The sequence below is a fragment of the Eptatretus burgeri genome, chromosome 8 (genome assembly GCF_056783735.1).
Source record: "Eptatretus burgeri isolate ZD-2024b chromosome 8, Ebu_testis_v1, whole genome shotgun sequence".
In the NCBI taxonomy this organism is placed as follows: Eukaryota; Metazoa; Chordata; class Myxini; order Myxiniformes; family Myxinidae; genus Eptatretus; species Eptatretus burgeri.
The window spans coordinates 60,462,102-60,486,493 of NC_140968.1; the positions used below are offsets into that span (position 1 = coordinate 60,462,102).

At 43.7% G+C, this 24,392-nt stretch overlaps 1 protein-coding gene across 9 annotated transcripts in view; it reads right to left on the minus strand.

The window, feature by feature from the left end:
• Nucleotides 1-511: 511 nt before the first annotated feature.
• LOC147021846 (histone deacetylase 4-like) overlaps nt 512-24,392 on the minus strand; it is a 291,321-nt gene continuing 267,440 nt past the window's right edge. For 8 of the 9 annotated variants that reach the window (XM_085892251.1, XM_085892252.1, XM_085892253.1 and 5 more), the window contains 4 exons: nt 23,406-23,539; nt 23,194-23,278; nt 22,634-22,787; nt 512-3,443 (listed from right to left, as the gene is read on the minus strand). In XM_085892251.1, the coding sequence (XP_085748377.1) occupies nt 3,398-3,443; nt 22,634-22,787; nt 23,194-23,278; nt 23,406-23,539 (419 nt within the window). In that variant the 3' untranslated portion in view covers nt 512-3,397. Of the gene's footprint in view, nt 3,444-17,822; nt 17,901-22,633; nt 22,788-23,193; nt 23,279-23,405; nt 23,540-24,392 lie in introns of all 9 variants that reach the window. The other variant, XM_085892249.1, reaches the window with a different exon arrangement.

Sequence of the window (24,392 nt, forward strand, 5' to 3'; positions counted from 1 at the left end):
ACCCGATGGATGCAGCTGACTCAACAAACTCGATCAAACCACCTTGGTTACAACAGCCAGTTTAAAACACAGCTTTATCCATGATGATTCATACCTGTCAGTGAAAACTGGCATTCCATTTTGTACTTCTGAATCGTTTGGCGTCGAGACGAAGTGGTGAATTAGTTATCGTTTGAGACCGATTATACAACTTTCAATTTCTCTCACTCATGTACCAAAATGGACTTCCTTCAAGGTTGGAGATAATAGTACATTAGATAGGTGCATAGATATAATAGGTCGAGCACCACTTGTTTTAAGGACTGATCAAACTATGTTGGGGTTGCCTTTGAGCACAACTGGTGATGCTCAATCACATAGCTTCATCTCCCATCTCCCAATAGCCTTGTCTTGCACACGACTACAGGTTCCTTTGCAAGTCTTACGCATTAAAGAATAGTCGACAATCAACGGAGTTTCAACTGCAGTTTGAAGAACTGTTTGGAATCACAAAATAGATGACATTCCACTGTTAAGTTTATCATTTTATTTACAGAAGATGACTGTCTGAGCTCACAGGCCTAAATTGGTGACCCACAAGAGTCAACCGTACAATTCCACTGCTCACTCGACACCTTTCCATCCACAGGAAAGCTCGTAAAGAAAGAAAGCAAATATAAAAAAAAAGCTCTTGCTATTAAAACACAATAAACTTTATACCTTCAGTTGCACGATTTCCAGCTAAAACAGGCAGCTTCTGTGTCTTTCAATGGCTCTTTCAAAATGAATGTGATGACCTGCTGCACAGTAATCGCCAAAGGGTGCTATCAACATAAGAAACCACCAAAAATATATTCACGCTCATAATACAACATTCACCCTTTCATAGTCGTATGGCTTGGCGTCATATGCAGTTAAGATAATTTACAATTCGTGATCCTGGCAAAAAACACGAAACTACATTGTAAACATCAATAAGTTAAAACATACAGATACCAAACTGTTAGCATAAGACAAGGAAAGTCTAAGAAAGCATACAGCGATACATGTTTTTAAATTTCTTTAATATTCCCTCCCCCTCCCAACAAACAAAATAAAAAAATACCTCAAAATGATTATTTGCAAATACAAGATCAAAACGTATTACGCATATTAAATGCTTTAATAGAAATAAAATCAATTTGTGGTTTTTAGTTGAGTTTAATTTTGCACCTTATGTAGTGTCCAGCAGGAATGAAATCAGTTCTTGAAAAATAAAAACATCCGTAATATTGCAAGTCTGAGTTAAATTCCTCCACCTCGTGCACAACTTTGATGGGCACGTGAAGGTGTCGGGCACAGCATCCCCGCGGGAAGGGAAAAACGACATCATGGATTTATGACTCGGAGGACAACGCGAGATCCGCAGCACCAATCTCTCGGCTTCATCATTCGGTCCGGGTACGGAACCGAATGGTGGGTGCACCCACCCGTTCAATCCGCGGAGATATCATATTCGTCGAGTGGAACCGGCAAGCGAGATTACAAGTACACGTTATTGTTGGTATATCTGGCACTGAATGTTTACAGCACTGCATTACTCATGCGCTGGTAAATTAATGGCGGTTTTATTTTCCTAAAAAACGATATCTCACCAAAAACTGTCAAAAAAAAAAAAGTTTTCGGCTATTAACCACCAAAGCTATGACATGGGGGTGGCGGATTCGCAGTACACACTTTTGTGTGCCCCGTGTATGAGGTGCGATCGGCCTCTCGGCCGAGCTGAGCAATTTGATCACGATCACTTGCGTGCACCACGTCTTGCACCACCCCCCCTCCCTTTTGCTGAACTTCACGCGAGTATCGTTTATTCACCATTATTTTGCAATTTTTCGTTTAAAAAGTGTTTTACATGATTTTCAAATTAAATGATATTCAAGTTCTCACTTCAATGTGTTTTAGGAAAAGTTACATTGGAGGAAATGTTGGTGAGTGTCAAAAAAAAAAAATCCTTGACAATTTCAAATTGGATTCTAAAACTCGAGAAAAAATTGCCAGGGATGCCAAACGGATCATTTTCTAATCCAGGACTCGGCCGTCACTGAGCTTTGTCTATAAGGCTGACATGAAACATGGGGAGACAGGAGTCTGTTTAGGAATCGTAAGCGTCCGCCAAGGCGCAACATTAACAGTCTTGTGGCTGAATATGAAGAAATACTGATACTTATGCTAACAGTCCAGCAGTACCTAATCTAATTAGCAATATATACAAAAAAAACAAACAAACAAACAAAAAAAAAAAACAACAACAACAACAAAAAAAACTTTGATCCCAATGCAACTTCACTGGCTTGGTCAATGCTTTCCGACATTCAAAGCAACTCTGATATTTGTTGAAATTATTTCACGTTAACAAGTCGGACCAACGACCTTTGCACTGTCAAGCAATCACATGTAAACAACTGAGGAACTTGTAAAATTCTTGGATAACTATCAGTTCAGGCAGCAATGTCACAAAATTCCCTTCCGAGCAATGGACCAAAATCGGTCCTTCACAAGTGCAGAGATCTAGGCAATTAAATTCCAAGTGAAGTTTTCAAAGTCGTATATACTTATTGGTCATCGTGAAAAGAAAAAAGCACTTCTGTGCAAATTAAAGGAACAATTACGTGAGGTCTGAAGCTTCGTCTTACTCACATTCCAAAAAGAGTTCGTCAAAAGACCATCTCACCCATAAAACTGGCTTGTTTTTCCCTTATGACCTCAGCTATGCAAAGTTAAGTCACTGCGGTTGCAAACTCAGATGAGAAGTTGCAATTATAAAAGTGGAAAAAAAGCAATCCGCATTTAAAATAAAATACAATATTATGAGCAAGTGCTTTGATTCGCCGTTTGGGATGCAAGCTTTGTCTTTTTATACATTCTTCCAAACTGTTTCTATCAAAGTAGTCACCATTCATGAATTAAGGCTATGTTTTCATTAACTTGGTGCTTTAAAGCCAATCACCAAGGCACAGCTCTATGAAGTACAACACGATAACCTAACAGATACCAATCAGCACGCTTAATGGATACACAGTTACTGAAGGACCCTCTAAAAGTGACAATTTGGGTCACGAGTTCAATAAAAAAGGGAAATAAAAATTTTTCAACCCATATTAAAAAAGCAACTAATGAATTGGCTTTATCTCCTAAAATGAACAGCCCTCAACCAAAGAACAATGGTTGATGGAACAGCTTCAATAAACACCTTTCCCATGACTACTCAAACCTCTTCAACAAATATAATCCCCACTTGCTCCCATGGCTAGTTTCCTGGTCCCACAGGTTGTCGTTGCTGGGAATGACCAGTGGACCCTCTTTCAAGATGTAAACACTGCCACAGTGGCAGTGTGGATGAGACCCGGACAGCACGATTGCCTTGTCATTGGCGTGCTTTTCATGATGGCTCTGTTGGATCTTCTTCCATTGGCTCTTCCTCCACACTGTCGGAAATACATAAAAGTCAAAGCTAACAACAAAGCATGACAAAAGTTCATTTATTGAGAGCAGAATCTATATATTTTTATGATAGTTAACCCTTTCACAAATATACAAGTACGGTAATAAGTAACAATAAAAAATCAATATATATATATATATGTATGTATGTATGTATGTATGTATGTATGTATGTATGTATGTATGTATGTATGTATGTATGTATGTATGTATGTATGTATGTATGTATGTATGTATGTATGTATGTATGTATGTGTGTGTGTGTGTATGTGTGTGTATATATATATATATATATATATGTATATATATATATATATATATGTATGTATATATATATATGCGCATGTATATATATATATATATATATATATATATATATATATATATATATATATATATATATATATATATGAAATGAGAGCGAGAGATGAAACTTCAGAGTTTAGGCTTGATTCCATTTGATTGGAGCCGCTTCTGTGGGCACACCGGGAATACAGGTTCAGCTAGGAGTACATAAGCAGTAACGTATACATGTGCAGTTAACCATTGCAGACAATCCGCGTAAGCACGGAGTTCGATATAATCTCCATTCTCACCAGTCAATGAGCACCTTCAGTTAACGAGCATCAAGTGGACAGCCGATGTCAATAGCAATGCCGCGGGGACAATCACTCGTGCCGCAGAGACCTCCTTATACGCGAGACGCACAACATGTGATCCCGCGTCATGTCCTCAATTCACGTTAATTCACCACATTCTCCCCACCTTTAAAATGTAACTAGGGGCCCATCTTACACACCATGATTGCTTTAGCACTATAGGAGTATACATTTCAAGCAACGCGGACTAATAGATCTACAGAAGCATACATGCCAAGCAGTGATTATTTTGAGTTGTAGGAGCATGGAAATGAGCATCGATATATGATATAATGGGCATATAGGAGCATGAGCAGCGAGAATGCCGATAATCCCCTTTACAGATTGAGTCGTCGAGGGGGCCTTATTCGTCGACCTCCTCCGGGAGTAAACGGCAGTTTCACTTGAGGAGACTCCCGATCCTCTTGGTGAGCCTCGACTTGTGCCGGGGATGACTCCTCGATCGCTCTCGGGTGAACGCGGCAGCCCCGTCGCCTGGCGGAGTTCCTGGGGGAAATGTCAGAAGGAGGAGTGCCAGAAGGTGGTGTACCGGCGGGAGGAGTACCTGAGGGAGCCAGATGGCGAACCGACACAGTGGTCTCCCTGCCATCCGGGAGCCTGACATGAGCATACTCTGGATTAGTGTCAATGAGTTCGACCCCCTCCACCAGCGGTTCATACTTGCTTTGTCGTACCGGGCGTTTCATGAACACTGTACCGGGGTGGGTCAGCCAGTTGGGCACCGTTTGACCGTCAACATAACGTCGTTGGTGAGTAAACATACGTTCATGAGGAGTGGCATTTGTGGACGTGCAGAGCAAAGAGCGTATGGAATTCAGAGCGTCGGGAAGAGTAACCTCCCATCGCTCGGGGCCCAGTCCTCTCGATTTCAGCGCCAGAGTTACGGCTTTCCAAATAACTCCATTATACCGTTCCACCTGCCCGTTTCCCTGTGGGTTGTAACCCGTCGTTCGACTAGTTGCTATGCCGTGCTCTAATAGGAAATGTTTTAGCCCGGCCGACATGAAACACGGCCCTCTGTCTGAATGTATGTGAATGGTCTCCCAAACATAGCGAAGAGGTCAGAGAGACATTTTACGACAGTGCCCGAGGTCATATCCGAGCACGGAAACGCGAAAGGGAACCTTGAATATTCATCAACAACGGTGAATATGTATCTGTTGTCTGTTTGGCCGGCAGGGGCCCTTTGAAGTCGATGTTTAGTCTCTCGAAGGGGGAAGTGGCCTTGATCAGTCTGCCAGATGCCGCGCCATAGAATCTGGGTTTTAGTTCAGCACAAACAGGGCATGAAGCATTCATTTGTTTAATATCTTCAACAGAATAGGGAAGATTTTGTCTGCGTACGAAATGTGCCATCCTGGTTACCCCTGGGTGGCACAGAGACACATGGAGGTCTTGCAAAGCCTGACTGATTGTTGCCGAACTGTAGACCCGGGAGAAGGTATCTGCAGCAGGGTTTTCTTTCCCGGGCCGGTAAACAATGTTGTATCTGTAGCAAGCTAGGTCTATCCGCCATCTCATAATTTTTTCATTCTTAATTTTCCCGTTATCTTTCCCATCAAACATGAATGCCACGGATCGTTGGTCCGTAACGAGCGTGAAGTGGTTTCCCAGTAAATAATGTCTCCATTTCTGCAGCGCTTCAACGATGGCGTACGCTTCCTTCTCTATCGCTGAGTGTCTCTGCTCGCTTCTAGAGAGAGTTCTCGAGAAGAACGCGACCGGCCGCCCAGACTGATTAAGTGTAGCAGCTATGGCGTGATTTGAAGGCCGGGTCTCCACCACGGGGCACCGAGCTGTCGATCGATAAAACCACGGACTTACTGATATCATCCTTGAGATTGTGGAAAGCTCTTACGACAGCGGCATCTGGTGGAAAGTTTTTGCAATGCACTAGGGGATGTATTTTCTCGGAGTATTGCGAAATCCATCTTGCATAGTAAGCGAACATCCCGATCACCCGGCGCATTGTTTGCAAGTCCTGAGGTGGTGGAAGCTCACGGAGCGGGCGCACCGCTCAGGATCAGGCTTAATCTGTGCCGTCGGCTATCGTGTAGCCGAGAAGGTCAATTGACCTTGCCGAGAATACGCATTTCTCGTAGTTGAGAGTCAGATTATATTTTCTAGCAATGCTCAAGAATCTGTCCAGATTCCTATCATGTTCCCTCTGATCCCTACCGCACACTGTGACATTATCCACGTAAACAAAAGTGTCTTCGAGGTTTTCATCTGAGATGATGTCGTCCATAACCCGTTGGAAGCAAGCTACTCCATTCGTGACACCGAATGGTATCCTTCTGAACTGGTAGAGGCGCCGCCCTGCCTGGAATGCAGTGTAAGGTTTGTCTTCCTCTCGGATGGGAATTTGATGATAGGGCGCTCGCAAGTCGATGGTACTGAATACCTTATAATTGGCCACGCTGTCACCATCTCATCTATGCGCGGCAGGGGGTAGGCGTCGAGTTGGGTGAAGCGATTGACCGTTTGGGAATAATCGACAACCATCCGTTTCTTATGGTTCTGACTGCTGGTTACTAACACCTGTGCGCGCCATGGCGAATCGCTCGGTTCTATAATTCCCTCCTCCAGTAATCGCTTGGTTTCCGAAGTGATGAAATTCATGTCAGCAGTGGTATATCGCCGCGATTTGATCGCTATCGGTTTGCAGACCGGCGACAAGTTAGCGAACAGCTGGGGGACGTCTACCTCCGCGGTGGTCAACGCATTTAAAATTAGACGAGGCTTGCTTCCTCCAAAGGGTATTTCGACGCTCGTGTGCTGCTTGAGGACATTATGACCCAGAATTACGTCCTGCGCACAAATCACGAAGCACCAGCACCTTTTACATCCCGATGCGTGTACCCTTTTACGTCCAATTCAACATTGCAGTACCCTCGTACGCGGGATTGTAGTGAGGTGGCGGCCATGCATACCGTATTGTCAGTCGGGTGGATTACCCATTTCCTGCCCTTCACTAGCGAGCTGTTGACGAAACTTTCAGAGCTACAGGTATCAATCAGTGCCTCAGCCATATGCCCGTTAATTCGTACGTTGATGATAGCCTTGGATAGATTCCCCGGGGAGGCTGCAGTCAATTTATTCTGCGAGTAGAGAGCCGCAGAAGTGGGTTTATTTCTCCTTAGAGTAGATTTACATACCCTGGCATAATGCCCTTTCTTGTCGCACCATGCATGTGGCATCTCTGGCGGGACATTTTTGACGAGGATGCCTTTTGTACCCACAAAAGAAGCATTTACCAACCGGAGCAGTTGCTGAGGAGTTTGACGAGGTCTGGGTATCCGGCTCCTCGGGTGTTTCTCCATCCCCTATGTCTGGCTGTGTCTGTGCCAGTGGGGTTCCTTGGGTTCCCATCGTAGCAGCGTTCATGAGCAGCATCGGTGTCCCAAATGACTCGGATTGCTGCTGAGCCATATCCATCGCTCGAGCCTGATCGACTACCTTGTCAAGAGTGGGTTGCGCTTTCTCTAGTAAGCGTTGCCGTATGTGGGCTGATCTGAGTCCTTGGATGAATGCCTCCCGGGTCGCTTCCTTCGGTGTTCCTCGGCGCTACCGCCCGGAAGCTGCCGTCTTTTCCCAGCTGATTCAGAGCTTGCAGGAACTGATCGATTGTCTCCCCCGGCTGCTTGCTTGCGTGTGTTGAGAAGATGTCGTATGTATACCTCGCTTCTTGGGCTTCACGTAGAGCGCTTGCAGCACCTCGATCGCTGCTTCGTAAGTGTCGCACCCCGAGAAGAGCCTGTACACGCCGGGCGAGACATGATTCACGAGAGCGGCAAATTTGTCAGCTCCCTCCGCGATGATGGTCAGATAGTGTGAGAAGGAACAGAACCAATGTGACCATTTCATTTCTGCGTCAGTCGCGTTCGGGTCTGCGTCGAACCTCTCTGGTTTGTAGATCTTGTCCATCTTTGGTTGAGAGAGCCGAGAAAATTAAATGGAATAAATTGAAATGAGAGCGAGAGATGAACCTTCAGAGTTTAGGCTTTATTCCATTTGATTGGAGCCGCTTCTGTGGGCACACCAGGAAATACAGGTTCAGCTAGGAGTACATAAGCAGTAACGTATACATGTGCAGTTAACCATTGCAGGCAATCCGCGTAAGCACGGAGTTCGATATAATCTCCATTCTCACCAGTCAATGAGCACCTTCAGTTAATGAGCATCAAGTGGACAGCCGATGTCAATAGCAATGCCCCGGGGACAATCACTCGTGCCACAGAGACCTCCCCTTATACGCGAGACGCACAACATGTGATCCCGCGTCATGTCCCTCAATTCACGTTAATTCACCACATTATATATATATATATATATATATATATATATATATATATATATATATATATATATATATATATATACGTATATATATATATATATATATATACGTATATATATATATATATATATACATATATATATATATATATATATATATATATATATATATATATATATATATATATATATATATATATATATATATATATATATATATATATATATATACATATAAATATACAGATAAACATATATATATATACATATATATATATATATATATATATATATATATATATATATATATATATGTATATATATATGTATATATATATATGTATATATATATATATATGTATATATATATATACATATATATATATATATACATATATATATATATATATACATATATATATATATATACATATATATATATACATATATATATATATACATATATATATATATACATATATATATATATATATATATATATATATATATATATATATATATATATATATATATATATATATATATATATATATCTATCATACAGCCATGCGCCACTTGATGGGGATACGTTCTGAGAAAGCCGGGGGTGGGGGGGGGGGGGGTTGAATACTTATTGATGCAAGATATTTCAGCTTTTAAATTCCATATATATATATTGGCTAATGCTATCTGCCTGTTCCACCCTGAAACATGCAAATGCTCCTCAAGAAGAAAACATAAAGCAAAAGTTGCTTCAAACCTATCCAAACCTCCAGTAAAATTGTAATTTTTTCAATCAGACCAAAAAATAAAAATAAAAATCAACCCTGGTGGAGTATCGGAAGCAAACCGCTGCCAGGATCATGCCCAAAAAGTTTTTTTTTTCCTTTCTTTCCTGCAAAGAAGTATATAACTTCCCATTTTAGAGCTCTTCCAACCAGTGCAAGAATGAAAAACTTCCATTTTTAAATAGTGGTATTTTTACCATGGGCTTCCAGCTCGAAAGTTAATATTTATCAAAAGCACATGTGTGATGTATTGGAGAGTCGATAGAGGGGGAGTTGTCGGAACCAGGCGGAAACGTGCACACTGTTCGAACCGATGGGTGCATTGAAGATGTGTTGACTGTTCCTGGAGAGACTCTGTCGTTCTGGCCTCGTTCCTGGCTTCAAATGTAACATTTGGCGATGAAGGTAAACGATGGCTGCGTATGGGAAAGTGGAGGAGTTCAACTCCGAGCAGTCACGGGATGCTTACGTGGAACGTTTGTCATTTTACTAAGAGGCGAACAAGATCACGAAGGGAGGCACGAAGGGCGCCATTTTATTGTCGGTTGTTGGAGCCGAAACCAATGCAGTCATCCGGTCACTGTGTGCACCAAGGAAACCGGGAGAAGTCGATTTTGAAGAGATCGTGGAAATTGTTGAATGAACATTTTTCACCGAAGTCTCATAAATCTCTGGCGCGTTTCAAGTTGAGGGGTTTTGCTCGCAAAGACCGGAGCAATCCATCAGTTCGTTCCTTGCAGAACATCGAGACGCAAGCGAACACTGTGAGTACGGGGTGATGCTTGATGAGTTGATACGTGACCAGTTCATATTTGGAGTGAGTAACAAAAACCCTTCAGAAGAGGCTGTTGGAAACTGACGGACTTACATTGAAGATGGCGGTTGAAAAAGCATCGGCACGTGAGTCAGCTCGACGTGGAGCTGCTGCGATTCGTGAAGGTCTCTGTGGGGAACCAATCGTCGAGTACGGTCCAGATGTTGTCGTTTATGCCATCGAGGCCCGTCAGCTGTCGGCGATGTGGTGGAAAACATGCTCCGAGCAGTTGCTGATTTAAAACCGAATCGTGTCTTCGTTGCGGTAAAATGGGTCGTATTGCGAGACGTTGTGGGAGAAAGGTGGACTCCAATCGTCAGGAAGTGACTCAACCGAAGTCGAGAGTCCATTGTATGGATTCATCAACGGAGGAGGCCGCACCAGATTCAGAGATGTCCGGGTATGGGGATAACACCTCAATGGAGTGCGGTAATGTGGAGTATGATACGCTGCATCACACGTCCAGCTCTGGAGCTTTTCCATGCACAGTGGAAATGGAAGGCACCAAGGTTGACATGGAGATAGATACGGGAGCATTCTGCTCTGTCATCAGTCAGAAGGTGTACGATTCTTTGGAAAGCAGACCACCGTTGCTCCGTTCTCTCCGTACTATTAAGACGTTCACTGGTGAAACAATCCCTTTGGTAGGGGAGGCTGATATCACAGTGCGACATAGAGGTCGGCAAAAATTATTGCGAGTGGTGGTTACCAAGAGTGGGCCCAGTTTGTTGGGCAGAAACTGGCTTGAACAGTTGAAGTTGAACTGGGCGGAGATCAAGCAGCTGAAGATGCATAGTCGCCCAGAGGCAGCGGTGTTAGCTGATTCATGAGGACGTATTTGTTGGGGTTACAGGTCGGGTGGTTGGCATGAATGCTACATTGTATGCCAAGCCAGACTGTAAGCCCAAGTTTTTTAAGGCCAGACCAGTGGCATTTGCTCTGAAGCAAAAGATTGACCATGAACTTGACCGCTTAGAGTTGGAGGGCCTAGTGGAGAGGGTCAAGTATTCAAAAGTGGGCCTCTCCAAATGTGCCTGTTATTAAGTCAGATGGTTCAGTGAGGATATGTGGCGACTACAAATCTACCTTTAACCAGGCAGCCATGGTTGACCAGGATCCCATTCCAAAAGTGGAGGATCTTCTAGCGGAGATGAGTGGTGGAAAACATTGGTCTAAGTTGGACCTCACATCAGCTTACATGCAGCTGGAGTTGGATGAGGATTCAAAGGACTACACGACGATCAATACACATCGTGGTCTGTATCGCTACAACCGTCTACCATTTGGTATATCATCGGCCCCAGATATTTTTCAGAACTTCCTGGAAAACTTACTGAAGTCCATTCCTTTTATGGTCGTACGACTGGATGATATACCTGTCCGGTAAAGACGAAGCAGATCACCTGTGCCACCTACAAGAAGTCTTCCTTCGGTTGAGGCTGGCGGGGAGTCATCTGAACAAGGCCAAATGTGCTTCCTTGGCTGATTCTGTGGTGTATTGTGGGTATCGCGTTGATGCAACCGGTATACGGCTGGTGCAAGAGTCCATCCGGGCCAATGTGGAGGCACCGGCACCTCAGAATACATCGCAGCTCAAGAGTTTCCTTGGAATGCTGAATTATTATCATCGGTTTTTGTCGAGAGTTGCTGCAGTTCTTGAACCGCTTCACAAATTGCGACGTAAAGGTGTAGTATGGAAGTGGGGTGTGGAGCAGAGTGAGGCTTTCCGGGAGGCAATCGCGCTTGCTTACATCCGTGGATGTTTTGATTCACCACGGTAGTGATAAACCCCTGGTACTGTCAGTTGATGATTCTTCATATGGAGTTGGGGCTGTACTGTCTCACATCATGGAAGACGGTAGTCAACGACCTATCGCATTTGCATCAAGATCTCTTAAGCCCGCACAACGTAATTATGCACAGATTGATAGAGAAGGGCTGGCCATCATCTTCGGAATGAAACATTTTCACCAGTATGTTTGGGGACGCAAGGTTGAAATCCAGACTGACCACAAGCCTTTGCTTGGATTGTTGGGTGAAGACAAGCCTGTACCACATTTGGCTTCACCGAGGGTTATTCGTTGGTGTATTACTCTCAGTGCATATACATATACTTTGAGGTTCAAACGTGGTAAGGCTCATGGTAATTGTGATGCTTTAAGTCGTTCACCCCTACCTGACGGAAGGTTACCCGATGCCCCCAAAGGTACCAGAGTTTGAGTTTGTCAGGCAATTGATGGACAACCTTTCGGAACCCATCACAGCATCACAAATACGTGTCTGGATGAGGAAGGACCCTTTGTTGTGTCAGGTGTATCGTAATGTACAGACGGGTTGGCCAGATAAATCACCGTCCGATGAGCTGTTACCGTTTTTTCGAAGACGAACAGAACTAAGCATTGACACGAATGGGGAATGTATCATGTGGGGGAATAGGGTAATTGTACCCAAACCAGGTCGGGCTCAGTTGTTGGAGAAATTGCATGAGACTCATCCTGGAGTGGTATGCATGAAAGGGTTAGCTCGTAGTTATTTCTGGTGGCCGAATTTGTGTCAGGACATTGAGAGTGTTGTACATCGGTGTAATTCATGTCAAATGAAAGTGAGGAATCCTCCAATGGCGAGTTTACATCCTTGGGAATTACCAGCCAGACCATGGCAGAGATTGCATGTGGATTACGCAGGACCATTTATGGGACGAATGATTTTTGTTGCAGCGGATGCTTTCTCTAAATTTGTTGAGATTAGGATTGTGGCTTCAAATTCAGCATCGACAAAGGCAACTATTAAGTTCCTCATGGATGTGTTCAAAACATGGGTTAGTTGAACATTTGGTATCAGACAATGGCACTTGTTTTACATCCGCAGAGTTCAGGACATTTTGCCATCGTAATGGAATCTATCACTCCACCTTGGCTCCTGTACATCCGGCCAGTAACGGGTTAGCAGAACGTTTGGTACAAACCTTTAAACAGTCCATGAAAAAGATATCAGTGGACACGGACGAGTTGTCGAACAAAGTCGCTCGGTTTCAGCTAAGGTACAATGCTACACCTCATGCAGTCACCGGAGTTTCTCCAGCTCAGTTATTATTTCAAAGAAATGTAACGTTGCGTCTTGATTTGATCAAACCCAAGTTGTGTGTACAGGTGGGGAAGTAGCAGGACAAACAGAAGGAGTATCGTGGTGGAACCTCAAGAAAATTTGAGGAACCAGAAACTGTGTATGCCAAGAATATGGGGTTAGGAGCACCATGGATGGCAGCAGTTGTTTCGAAGCAAACTGGGCCTGTATCATATCGTGTTGTAAATGAGTCAGGCCAAACATTGTGACGTCATGTTGATCAGATGCGTACTCGGAAATCTGATGGAGTAGACCTGGATAAGGTAGAGCCTGTTGTTGATGTACAGCCAACAACGATGGCCACAACTCCAGCAAATGTAACACCTCCATTGGAAATAGAGTCCTCAGTGACACCAGTACGTCGTTCGGAGCGAATATCCAAACCACCAGAGTACTTAAAGGATTATGTTGTGTAACTTGAGGGGAAGATATGTGATGTATTGGAGAGTCGATAGAGGGGGCGTGGTTGGAACCGGGTGGAAACGTGCACACTGTATGAGCTGATGGGTGCATTAAAGACGTGTTGACTGTTCCTGGAGAGAGTGTCGTTCTGGCCTCATTCCTGGCTTCAAATGTAACATGCATGTCCACATACAATCGAACCCAAACCGTGAGCAATACACGACTTCCAAAATGACGTAATCCATCCCAGAATTCCTTGGGAGGCATGCACAGAAACAACAAGCAATGAAGTCCACCATCAGGGTGGCCGAACATATATCATACGTGCCAGATAAGGATTTTAACATAAAATGGCTCACATAGCTTCTGAAAGAAGCCAACAAGACTTGGAAACATACCTGTAAGAAAGGGGTATGCCTCTGCACAACCAAAGATTTGAAGAACTTTCTGATCAACTCGGCCAAAAATCCCGTACTGCAAAAGATTCCCGACAATGTAGGCCCATGCAAGGCCTTGGACCGGTGCATTACTCACTTCTCCTATCATCCCCGTCAGTAAGTGGACTTTGAACCTTAAAGGATTACCTCATGTGAACATAGCAGGCTTGGTGATATATTTAATGGGGTGTGCAGCCGGAAAGCCGATGCCATCATTCCCAATATTCATAAGGGAGACAAGCAACTAAACCAGATGCTTGTTGACACCAATGGGAAGGTCATGTCTGAGGATTGTTGGACAATCCACACAGGACAAGTTAAAAATATTTTTTTGGGAGGAGGGGGAGGAGGGGGAGGGTAGTGGGAGAAAGATGCATGGGCTATGAGGGCCATTATAAATACATCTATTTTTTGGTTCCGGAGCCACAAGAGAAATTATACAAGATTTTTGCATACATTGGGAAAAGGAGGTGTGTGTGTGTGTGTGTGTGTGTGTGTGTGTGTGTGCGTGTGTGTGTGTGTGTGAGTGTGTGTGTGAGTGTGTGTGTGAGTGTGTGTGAGTGTGTGCGAGTGTGTGTGAGTGTGTGTGAGTGTGTGTGAGTGTGTGTGAGTGTGTGTGAGTGTGTGTGAGTGTGTGTGTGAGATATCCACTACTGCCGCTCGCTTGTGCAAACTTGACACCTCTCATCCACAGATATTTCAAGTAGTTCTGAGAGTCCAATTTGCATTGAGGAAGTGATCAATTTGGTTAACCATTTTGAAATTGCCACTCTTTCATAAATGCTGAAAATTATGTTAAAATGAGAATTTGAATTGCAGATTTTGCACCAGCAACAGCAGGTTAAAAGTGCCCAGTGCGCAGAACTGAATCAACTGGGCCCAGCGAGATCTCATCAATGATCTCTCCGACTCTCTGGAAAATCCTCTATATCTCTTTCCTGATGACTCCACCCTCTGCCGTACCATCTGTCATCCCTCAGACTGGCAAGCAGCAGCTTCTTCGCTCACTGCAGATCTGGGTAAAATCACAAACTGGTCCAACACGTGGAACATGTCTTTCAATCCGGAGAAATCTCACACTGTCACAATGTCTCTCCGAAAGGACCGTTTGAACCCTCCACGCCCCCCCCCCCATCCACTTTCTCAACAATCCTCTGGAAGAAGTCCTTTCTTTCAAGTTTCTGGGTCTCACTATCTGCCATGATCTTTCCTGGGAAAGCCACATTTCCAACCTGGCCTCCAAAGTAAGTCACGGACTGGGAATCCTCCCATCATGTAAAGTCCTTCCTCAGCCCACCTGAGCTCCTGACCACATACAAAGCTTTTGTCCGCAGCCTGATGGAGTACTGCTCTCCCCTCTGGGCTGGTGCTCCAGCCTCCCACCTTTATCGGCTTCACGCTGTAGAAACCAAGGCATTTCGGATCATTGGCATCTCCCGTGATGAGGCTGAGTCTTTGGACCTCTCACTCTCTCACCGCAGGCTGGTCAGTGGTCTTTCTGTCTTCTCCCGTCTCCTCTCCGGTCTTGCCCCCCCACCCCCCTGCTGTGTCTGTGATTTGTCCCCACCATATTTCCGCAGGGCGCTCAAGGTCCACCAACAAACTTCTGGAAAAACGACCAAAATCACGAATCACTGCTCACCTTCACTCTTTCATTCCTCTTTTTCCCCACCTTTGGAATCAACTCCCTCACTCTGTTCAATCCCATTCTTCCCCCCAGGCCTTCAAAACAGCTGTTCACCGCCACCTCTCATCATCCCCCATTCAAATCCTCGATTTTTTTCTACCCCCGTTAAACCACCCCAAACCCACCTCCTTCAAATTCCCTGCTTTCCTTCCTGAAAGTCCCTGTAGTGTCCATCTTGTGTACCCTGTGTTCGCCACCCCATCCCTCTCCCTTCCACAGATCTCCTCATGTCTCTGTTCCCCACTGTTTTGTCATTCCCACTCCCACCCCCTTTGCTGTGCGTTGTGTTAGCTCTCATCCGAGCCTCAACAAGGTATTCAAAAAAAAAAAAATGCAAAGACAGACACATGAAGGTGGATACTTTGAGACGTGGCAGGGCTCCATTCCACCATCTGAAACCCAGCGACGCATATGACAACCAACGGCATACGCACACACAAGGCCTCATTTAGCAGTCATATGTAATTTCAAATGTCGCATATTGAACAATGGACTGGGATTAGACAACAAATTTGGCTCGATAGTTACATCACTGCTGAAGCAGGATGGTGCCGCTGATGTTTCACACCTCATGTAGTGTCCAGAAGGCATGAAATCCATTATTGTAAAAAAAAAAACAACAAAAAAACAATAATTATTTAAAAAGGATGCAACAGCAATTCCTCACCAACTCTTGATGAAAATATACTGTAATATACGAACAATGCTCATCTTTACTCGATGATAAATATCCTGTTTTCATTTGGAGACAGGTTCATTTACGCCATGCCCCTTGCTCCACCATGTGACTGTTTGTTTGGTGACCACAAAGAAGAATGGCTTGTGAGCAGGTCCTCTTCCATAGTATTAAAAAAACCCAAAAAAAAAACAATGGCTTTAAAATGCAATGGTCCCAATGAACAGCAATCTGGTAAAGCATTCAAAAAGCAGTTGATGGTCAAGTTTGGTGACGTTTGTAGTTTTCTCAAAAAAGAGGTTAGGACCATCTCCCTGGTAACATCTCAGGTATTCGGCAGTCTGGTATACTGCTTTGTTGCCAAGTTGTCAACTTGTGGCTCAAAGGCTGCCTTCATTCCTGGATTTCTGACTTCCTCCACTCACACAGTCAATACTCGTCATCAATGGAATCCTCTCCATCTCTCTCCCAGTGGAGGCTGGTGTTCCCCAAGGCAGTAATTTTGGCCTAATCTTATACGTCATCCATATTTATCACCTCGACAATGCTCTGGAAAACCCTCTATTTTTGCCACCACCACATTGTGTCGTACAATTCCTCCCATCCCTCTGCTTGGCAGACAGCAGCTGTCTGTGTGTGTGCGTCTGTATGTCTCTGCGTCTCTCTGGAAATGATTCGACTGGTTTGACAGATGGAATCTGTCCTTCAGCCTTGTGAAATCTCTCAGTCTCACTCTATCATCCCTCTGGTATCACTCACACACCCACACCTTTCTATTTTCTAGTCATCCACTGGAAGAGGTTTAGTCTCTTGAACTTCTAAGCCTCACAATGAACCATGACGTTTCCTTGGCCAACCACATAGCAAATCTGCCCTCAAAACCCAGCCACAAAGTGGGCCTTGTCCGTCGATCCAAGTCTTTCCTTAAAAAACCAGAGCTGCAGGACACAGTCTCCAAGGCCTTTATCTATAGCTTAATGGAGTACGATTCTGGTATGGGCTGGCACCCCAGCATCACATCTGTCTGTCTGATTCTGTGGAGTCGAAAGCTCTCAAAATTATTGGAATCTCCCATGATGAGGCCAAAGCACAGGGTCTTGTTGCTGTCATCACAGGCAGGTTGGTGGTCTTTCCGCTTTATACCGTCTATTCTCCGACATTGCTCCCCTGCTCTCTGTCCTCGCGATCGACTCCAGGATGCAAGTGTTCTTCCAGTAACCCACTCCATCCAAAACCCAAGCGGACTGCACACCACGACCCTTTTATTCCTCACTTCTCCAATCTATGAAACGACCTTCCAGAAGCTCCGTCTCACTTCTCCTTCCAGGGATTAAATTCAAGCAAGCAGCGCATCACCATCTCTTCATTCCTCAATTCTCTCCCATGATCTTTATTTCCACCATTAACCTTTCTTAACCCAACCATCTTACTTGCTAGTTTCAGTGTTAACCCCAACACCCACCTCCCTTTCCTCTGACCTTGTTTGTTTATTCTCTTGACGTTTGTCCGACTGTCAGATCTCATCTACCTTGTTCTTTCTTCCATGAGCCTCACACCTGTAAAAACATCGATGGTCAAAATCATACTCATAGAGGAGCCCACACACTCTCGGGCAATTATAATTCTTCATCGGAACTCCATTACCCCCCTTTGCTCTGGGGTGTGATGCTCTAAAATTGAGCAGAAAGACTTAATCAGACTACTTTGACAAGCAACTCTGTTGTGGCTGGGTGAGAATAAAAGGTAAGATATAATACTTTGATGGAATGTAAATCCTAAAGTGATTAAGCAAATGCACTTTGGAATGTTTGGTGAGAAAGCAAATAAGACAATCAGAAGCAAATGAAGGAAAGTTTTAACACCCCCCCCCCTTTACAGCAATCTGTTAACACCTCTACCCCCCCCCACCCCCACACCCAACAGAGCCCTTCCACAGGATATACAGGTGACGGCACGTGGTCGAGTTTGCACAAACGTGGGGCTTCCAAAAAAATTTTGAATGCGATACAATAATCCACGAAATGCCGAGCTTTTTTTTTTTAAGCGATGTAGCTGCTTCATTATTTAACTATTTTCATCTGTCTGCCCATTCGTCAGTCCGTCAAAAATCAAGAACAACCTTTCTAACATGGTGTTTCTCCGAAAAATGGACCCTTTAGTCCACTGAGATCCCTTTGACCTTTGAAGACCCTTGAACACACCCAAGACCTTCAAGACCCCAAAGACCATAAAACACCAAAAGACCCAGAAGGCCAAAAAGCAAAATACCTGAAAGACCCCAAAGACCAAAAATACCCTGACCCAAAAGTCCCCATGACCTTTCCTAGGCCAACAGCCCAAAAGACACATGACCCTGAGGACCCAAAAGACTCATTCATTGGTGTTTTAAACTTGTTTTAAACATGTTTTAAACGCATACCGTGTTAAGGTGTACAGAACAGCTTAATAGGTCCTTCCACAGCAGGGCATTCTATTTACAAAATAAACAACAATAATGATAACATAATGCAACAAACCACATATTAATACTTAATACAAATATATGAGCAACAAAAATAATAGGAGTACAATTGAGCAATAATTATAAAGAACGTATAATCTCCGCTCTGTCCTGGCCCAAGCACATCTGGGCTTGGTGAAAGGCAAACGATTGCACAAGCAGAATAGCAGGCTGGTGTGCAAACAAGGCCTTGAAGACCAATGAAAATTTGGTCCAGTGGACCAACAGGCCCACTAGTAATTCTAAAGGGTAATTCAAGAGGGTCCAAAGGGTAATTCTAAAGGGTAATTCAAGAGGGTTCCAAAGGGTAATTCTAGAGGGTAATTCAAGAGGGTTCCAAAGGGTAATTCTAGAGGGTAATTCAAGAGGGTTCCAAAGGGTAATTCTAGAGGGTAATTCAAGAGGGTTGCAAAGGGTAATTCTAAAGGGTAATTCAAGAGGGTTCCAAAGGGTAATTCTTGAGGGTAATTCAAGAGGGTTCCAAAGGGTAATTCTAGAGGGTAATTCAAGAGGGTTCCAAAGGGTATTTCTAGAGGGTAATTCAAGAGGGTTCCAAAGGGTAATTCTAAAGGGTAATTCAAGAGGGTTGCAAAGGGTAATTCTAAAGGGTAATTCAAGAGGGTTCCAAAGGGTAATTCCAAAGGGTAATTCAAGAGGGTTCCAAAGGGTAATTCTAAAGCGTAATTCAAGAGGGTTCCAAAGGGTAATTCTTGAGGGTAATTCAAGAGGGTTCCAAAGGGTAATTCTAGAGGGTAATTCAAGAGGGTTCCAAAGGGTAATTCTTGAGGGTAATTCAAGAGGGTTCCAAAGGGTAATTCTAGAGGGTTCCAGATGGTTCGAAAGGGTTCCAAAGGGTAATTCCAAAAGGTAATTGTAGTGGGTGCCAAAGGTTAATTGTAAAGGTTAATTCTAGTACGTTCTAAAGGGTAATTTCGATGGGTTTTGTTCGTTTCTAGGCTTTGCTCATTTCATATTAAAAATCCCAAAGTGAACCGCTTCCTTCAGACATGGGTACGATTAAAATTTTTTTTATCAGGATATATAAATTAGGAAGAAACCATTTCCTTATGAATTACATATACTGTCGGACTTTGACATTCGCGGGGGATACATTCCTGAAAAATGCCACGAACGTCGAGGCATTTTTTTTGGTATTTTTAAAAAGTTATTTATTTTTTGTTTTTACATGGTCTAGACTCATGGAAGAGCGACAACACAGAACAAATCAGGACACAACATGAGGGGAAGAGCAAGAGAGAGGGGGGGGGGGAAATCAACAGCAGGGCTGAGTGAGAAAGAAGACAAAGACAGACAAACAAGGGATGCAGGTAACAATGAGGGGTAAGGGAGAACGCAAAGGGTGTACAATATGGATACCTAAGCAAAATTGTGTTTGACAATTTTGTCAAGGTCTAAGGAAAGGGAAGAGGTCACTGCCTGTCAGAAGGATGAGAGATGTAACGGCAGTGTGTGGAGTCATCAGCAAAGAGCTAAAGAGGATTTTTCAGAGTCAATGAGATCATTACTGAAGATTAGGAATAATATGGGGCCGAGAACACCGTCTTGGCACACTCCAGCTTTGACAGAGAGAGAAAGGGCGACCCGAAAAGCCGCACCATTGACAAAAACACATTGAGCCACATGTTATCTAAGAGGGGAGGAAGTCAGCAATCCAAGACTGGAATTGGCCCTGGATTCCATAGGCAGACAGTTTAGAGAGCAAGGCAGGATGCCAGACTGTATCAAAAGTTTGAGATATGTCCAGAGAGATGGACCTGATCTCATGACTGATATTGAGGGCTTCCATCATTGTTGGGAGAGTGGAAGCAGCATGTCCCAGGTAGAGTGACCGGGTCTGAATTTGAATTCATGACCTGAGATGAGACTGTTGGAGAAAAGGAATGATTTTATGTCAACTGTGATGATGGCTTCCATGACCTTGCTGATGATTGGAAGTAAGCTACTTGGTCTGTCGTAAACGGGATCCGTTTTTGTATCTTTTATATGTAATGCTGTGATGTTGGCCAATTTATAAGCAGATGGAAGATGACCTGTGGTAAATGACAGGGTGGAATGGGTAGAGAGGAAGCGCAAGCGCGGCAGAGCAGGTTTTTAGGTAACATGAGCTGATGCCGTCTGGTCCAGTTGCAGAGTCAGAGTCAAGAGTTGACAGACAGTCAACTCCCCACCCCACCCCCACCCCCCTCTTTTCAGGTGCAAAAAATACATTCAGGAGCAATTAGGCACAACTGGGAAGGATGGGTACAGAGAGGGAGAGGTTAGTGCCAAGATTTGAAAACAAAGACAGAATTGAGGCATTCAGTCTTCTCACGAGCAAAGTCGGCTGTGGTGCTATTTGAAGTGAGGGATGCGATGCAAGCGTAGCAGACACCAGAGACGGACTTGACAAGATGCCACCAGGTTTTCGAGGAGGGAGACAAATTTGAAAGCTCATTCTTGAGATTGAGCAGATGTTGGTTTCTGGCTCTCTTGAGGGAAGACACATACTTGTTGCGGGCTTTGCAAAATGATCTGAGGTTGCCTTCAATCGGATTTTCCTTCCAGGAGGAGAATGCAAGTAGTTTTCAAGCAACAGCCTCACCACGGGATTCAGAGTACCAAGAGCAGGAGGATGAGGAAGATAATTGAAGATGAGATGGGATGAATATGTGCATAAGAGAGCAGTTTTCTGTGGAAGAATTCCCAGGCTGAATTTACTGCACATCAGCGGTGGTGGACATAAGAGACCTGTCGTGAAATGTTAAAAAAAGTAAATATGCAAAGCGTGAATGCAGAAGCAGATCACACTTTATAACCCGTGAATACACAGGGTTGCGGACCACGAATGTTGGGGTATTGAAAGATGAACAACTTGACATTTTTTGGGACGACTATATTGAGTGCCTCATTTGGACAACATTTTGATTGAACCACATACATCTCATTGAACATGATTGAACATGCAAGGACATGGAGATAATTGCACTTGAAGTGAATCACATGTACACAAGTAGACAATGGATAAAACAGAGTTTGAGATTTGAAAATGGGATTTCAATATCACGAGTTGTCCTCACATGGGAATGCCAAACAGGCCATTTTCATGGTTTTAAGCCTCCTTGTCATTTATGCTTACATCAGATGTTAATTGATATGAGCAATGCTGATTCATGCCAGGGTGAGTGGAAAATGAAATTGAAATTGTCCAATGCAATACCGATAATGCTAAAATTCACCACTTTAGCCTCACCATTTCAACCAATGCATTATTGAGGGAGAGTCATTGTTTGAGTTTGTAATGGCCGTCCTTTTCCAAACCCAAGAAGGGTTTTGGGAAACGATAGTTGCTATTGAGGCGATTTGTTGAGGATGGATTGGGGGAGGAGAATTGGCAGAGAGTTTCATGGTTTGCCGGCAAGAGGTTGGGGGAGGAGAGTTGCTATTTTAGGATGAGTCGTCAAAACAAAGTTTGAAGAGTGGGCAAAGTGGGGAATGATGACATTGAAATCAATGCATTGTTTGCAGAGTTATTTGAATGCAAAAAACAAATACCAAAAACACAATGGAGTCATTACCTCGTATAAAAAAACAGCTTTCTGACAAAAGAAACATCTTAACGTTCACAGCATTTCAACAGCATTCTTTATTCATATTTATGGAACTTTTCAGAAACTTTCAATAAACACACAACTTCAACTTCCCCCCCCTCTGAAAGCATTTACAAACTACAGCTTTCTCAAATGAAAAGGGGATTGTGTTTACATCGATTTGGCCTGCTTGTCATCTTACCTATGCCCTTCCTCTGTGCTGGTTTGCCGTCCCGTCATCGTCAACGAAGCTAATGCGGTGACAGCCTCAGCTTCCTCTCGCTCACACTGCTGTGCCTCCACCAGGGCCAGGCCGAGTGTGTGGGCCTGTCGCTGCACACACGGCCAGTAGCGACCTGCCACACAAGGGCTTTGTTAGTATAACAACTTACAAGCCCACCATGAAGTGCAGACTGTAGAAAATAGTTCTGTTGAAGCAGATTTTATTTGGTGACAAACAGGCTCTTTGCAGACTGCAAAGCATGCAGTTGAGAATCAAAGAAATCACAGAGCCTTATCATCAAACAAGTGGCAATACAAGGAGCATTAAAGAATGAAAGAAAGCAAGTTTTTCAAGAAAATCTTTCATAAATATTCCACAAATTTATTATTTAAAGGTTTCATTTTTTTGAAATACAAAGTGAACCTGAAACAAAGCGAGTACCAATGGGCCATAGAGAGCACACAAAAAACATTTATCACATGCCGTGGGCCAGCTCTTAATGCACTCCTGATGCGAACGGTGCAGGTGGTTGAACGTACTTTGCATGGCGATGACTTTTTCCAGGGAAGCCACGGCATGGGAATGGGGCCTGCGCTGGAGCTCGGCGGGGGAGATTGGCTCCAGCTGCAAAACAAAAATGGTTCAAGCTCTGCTCACCTCACTGTGTATACATTTTGAACTATTTCAGATTCTTTCAGAAAACTGTGAAAACTTCTCTTTCCACGCAATCACAAGTTGAAGAACAACTCACCGGTTCACCGAGCAAAGCTGTAACGCACGCTTCGGAGGCATCACAGATGGCCGTAAGGTCGTGTCCACCCTCCAAAGCCATGATGAGACGACCTTCGGCCAATGTCATCAGCCTCCTCGTCAAATGGCCAAAACCTGTTAACACAGATTTTCCTTGTTGGAGAAGAAGAAAATAAAATAAAAACTTTTGGCAGGTCTCCTGACAAAGGAGATATGGTAAAACCAGTGGTCATTAAAAACTAAATTCAAATTATAATGAAAAAGTCAAACACGCATCATTATATGTGCACACAACGGATTCCTCGATGAATATACTTTCAGATGTGTTGGCAAGATGCTGACAAGCATATGGGAGATTCAAGTAGAAACTACAACGGCATTTGGGAGTGCGCATACCTCCGCCAGGCTGAACAATTTACACTCTGTATCCCACTGAAAGGCCGGATCTGGATCCGGACGTGAACCAAACTCGAATTGGCTTGTTCTCGTCACCGAATCAACCTATCCACCTCGTTTTGTCATAACTAGTCCATAAACTTAAAAAAATATTGTGCCATATATCGTTTTTGGCCCCATCTCTCAATGTTGAAGAATCACTTTATAAATTAAAAATTCTCGTATTCTTGGATCCGGATTTGGCTCTTCACCAAAATCTAATCAATTCATCCTCGTTACACACCCGACCCATCGATTCGGTTTCGTCTGAATCCGTCCACAACGTTTTGAGATATCATGCTCACAGAAAGACAGACAGACAGACAGACACAGAGACAGAGACGGGTGAAAACATAACCTCGTCCAGTTTCGGTGTCAGAGTTAAACAAACAAATGGCAAGATTCCAGAGAAGGCTGCAAAATAAGTTAATCCGGTTACTCCTTTGAAGTGAAGTACATGGAAAAAATAAAATGGCATCTGAATAAAATCGTCCATTCACCAATAATCGAGTAAAATGGAAGCTCGACTTGAAATTACAATGATGATTTCATA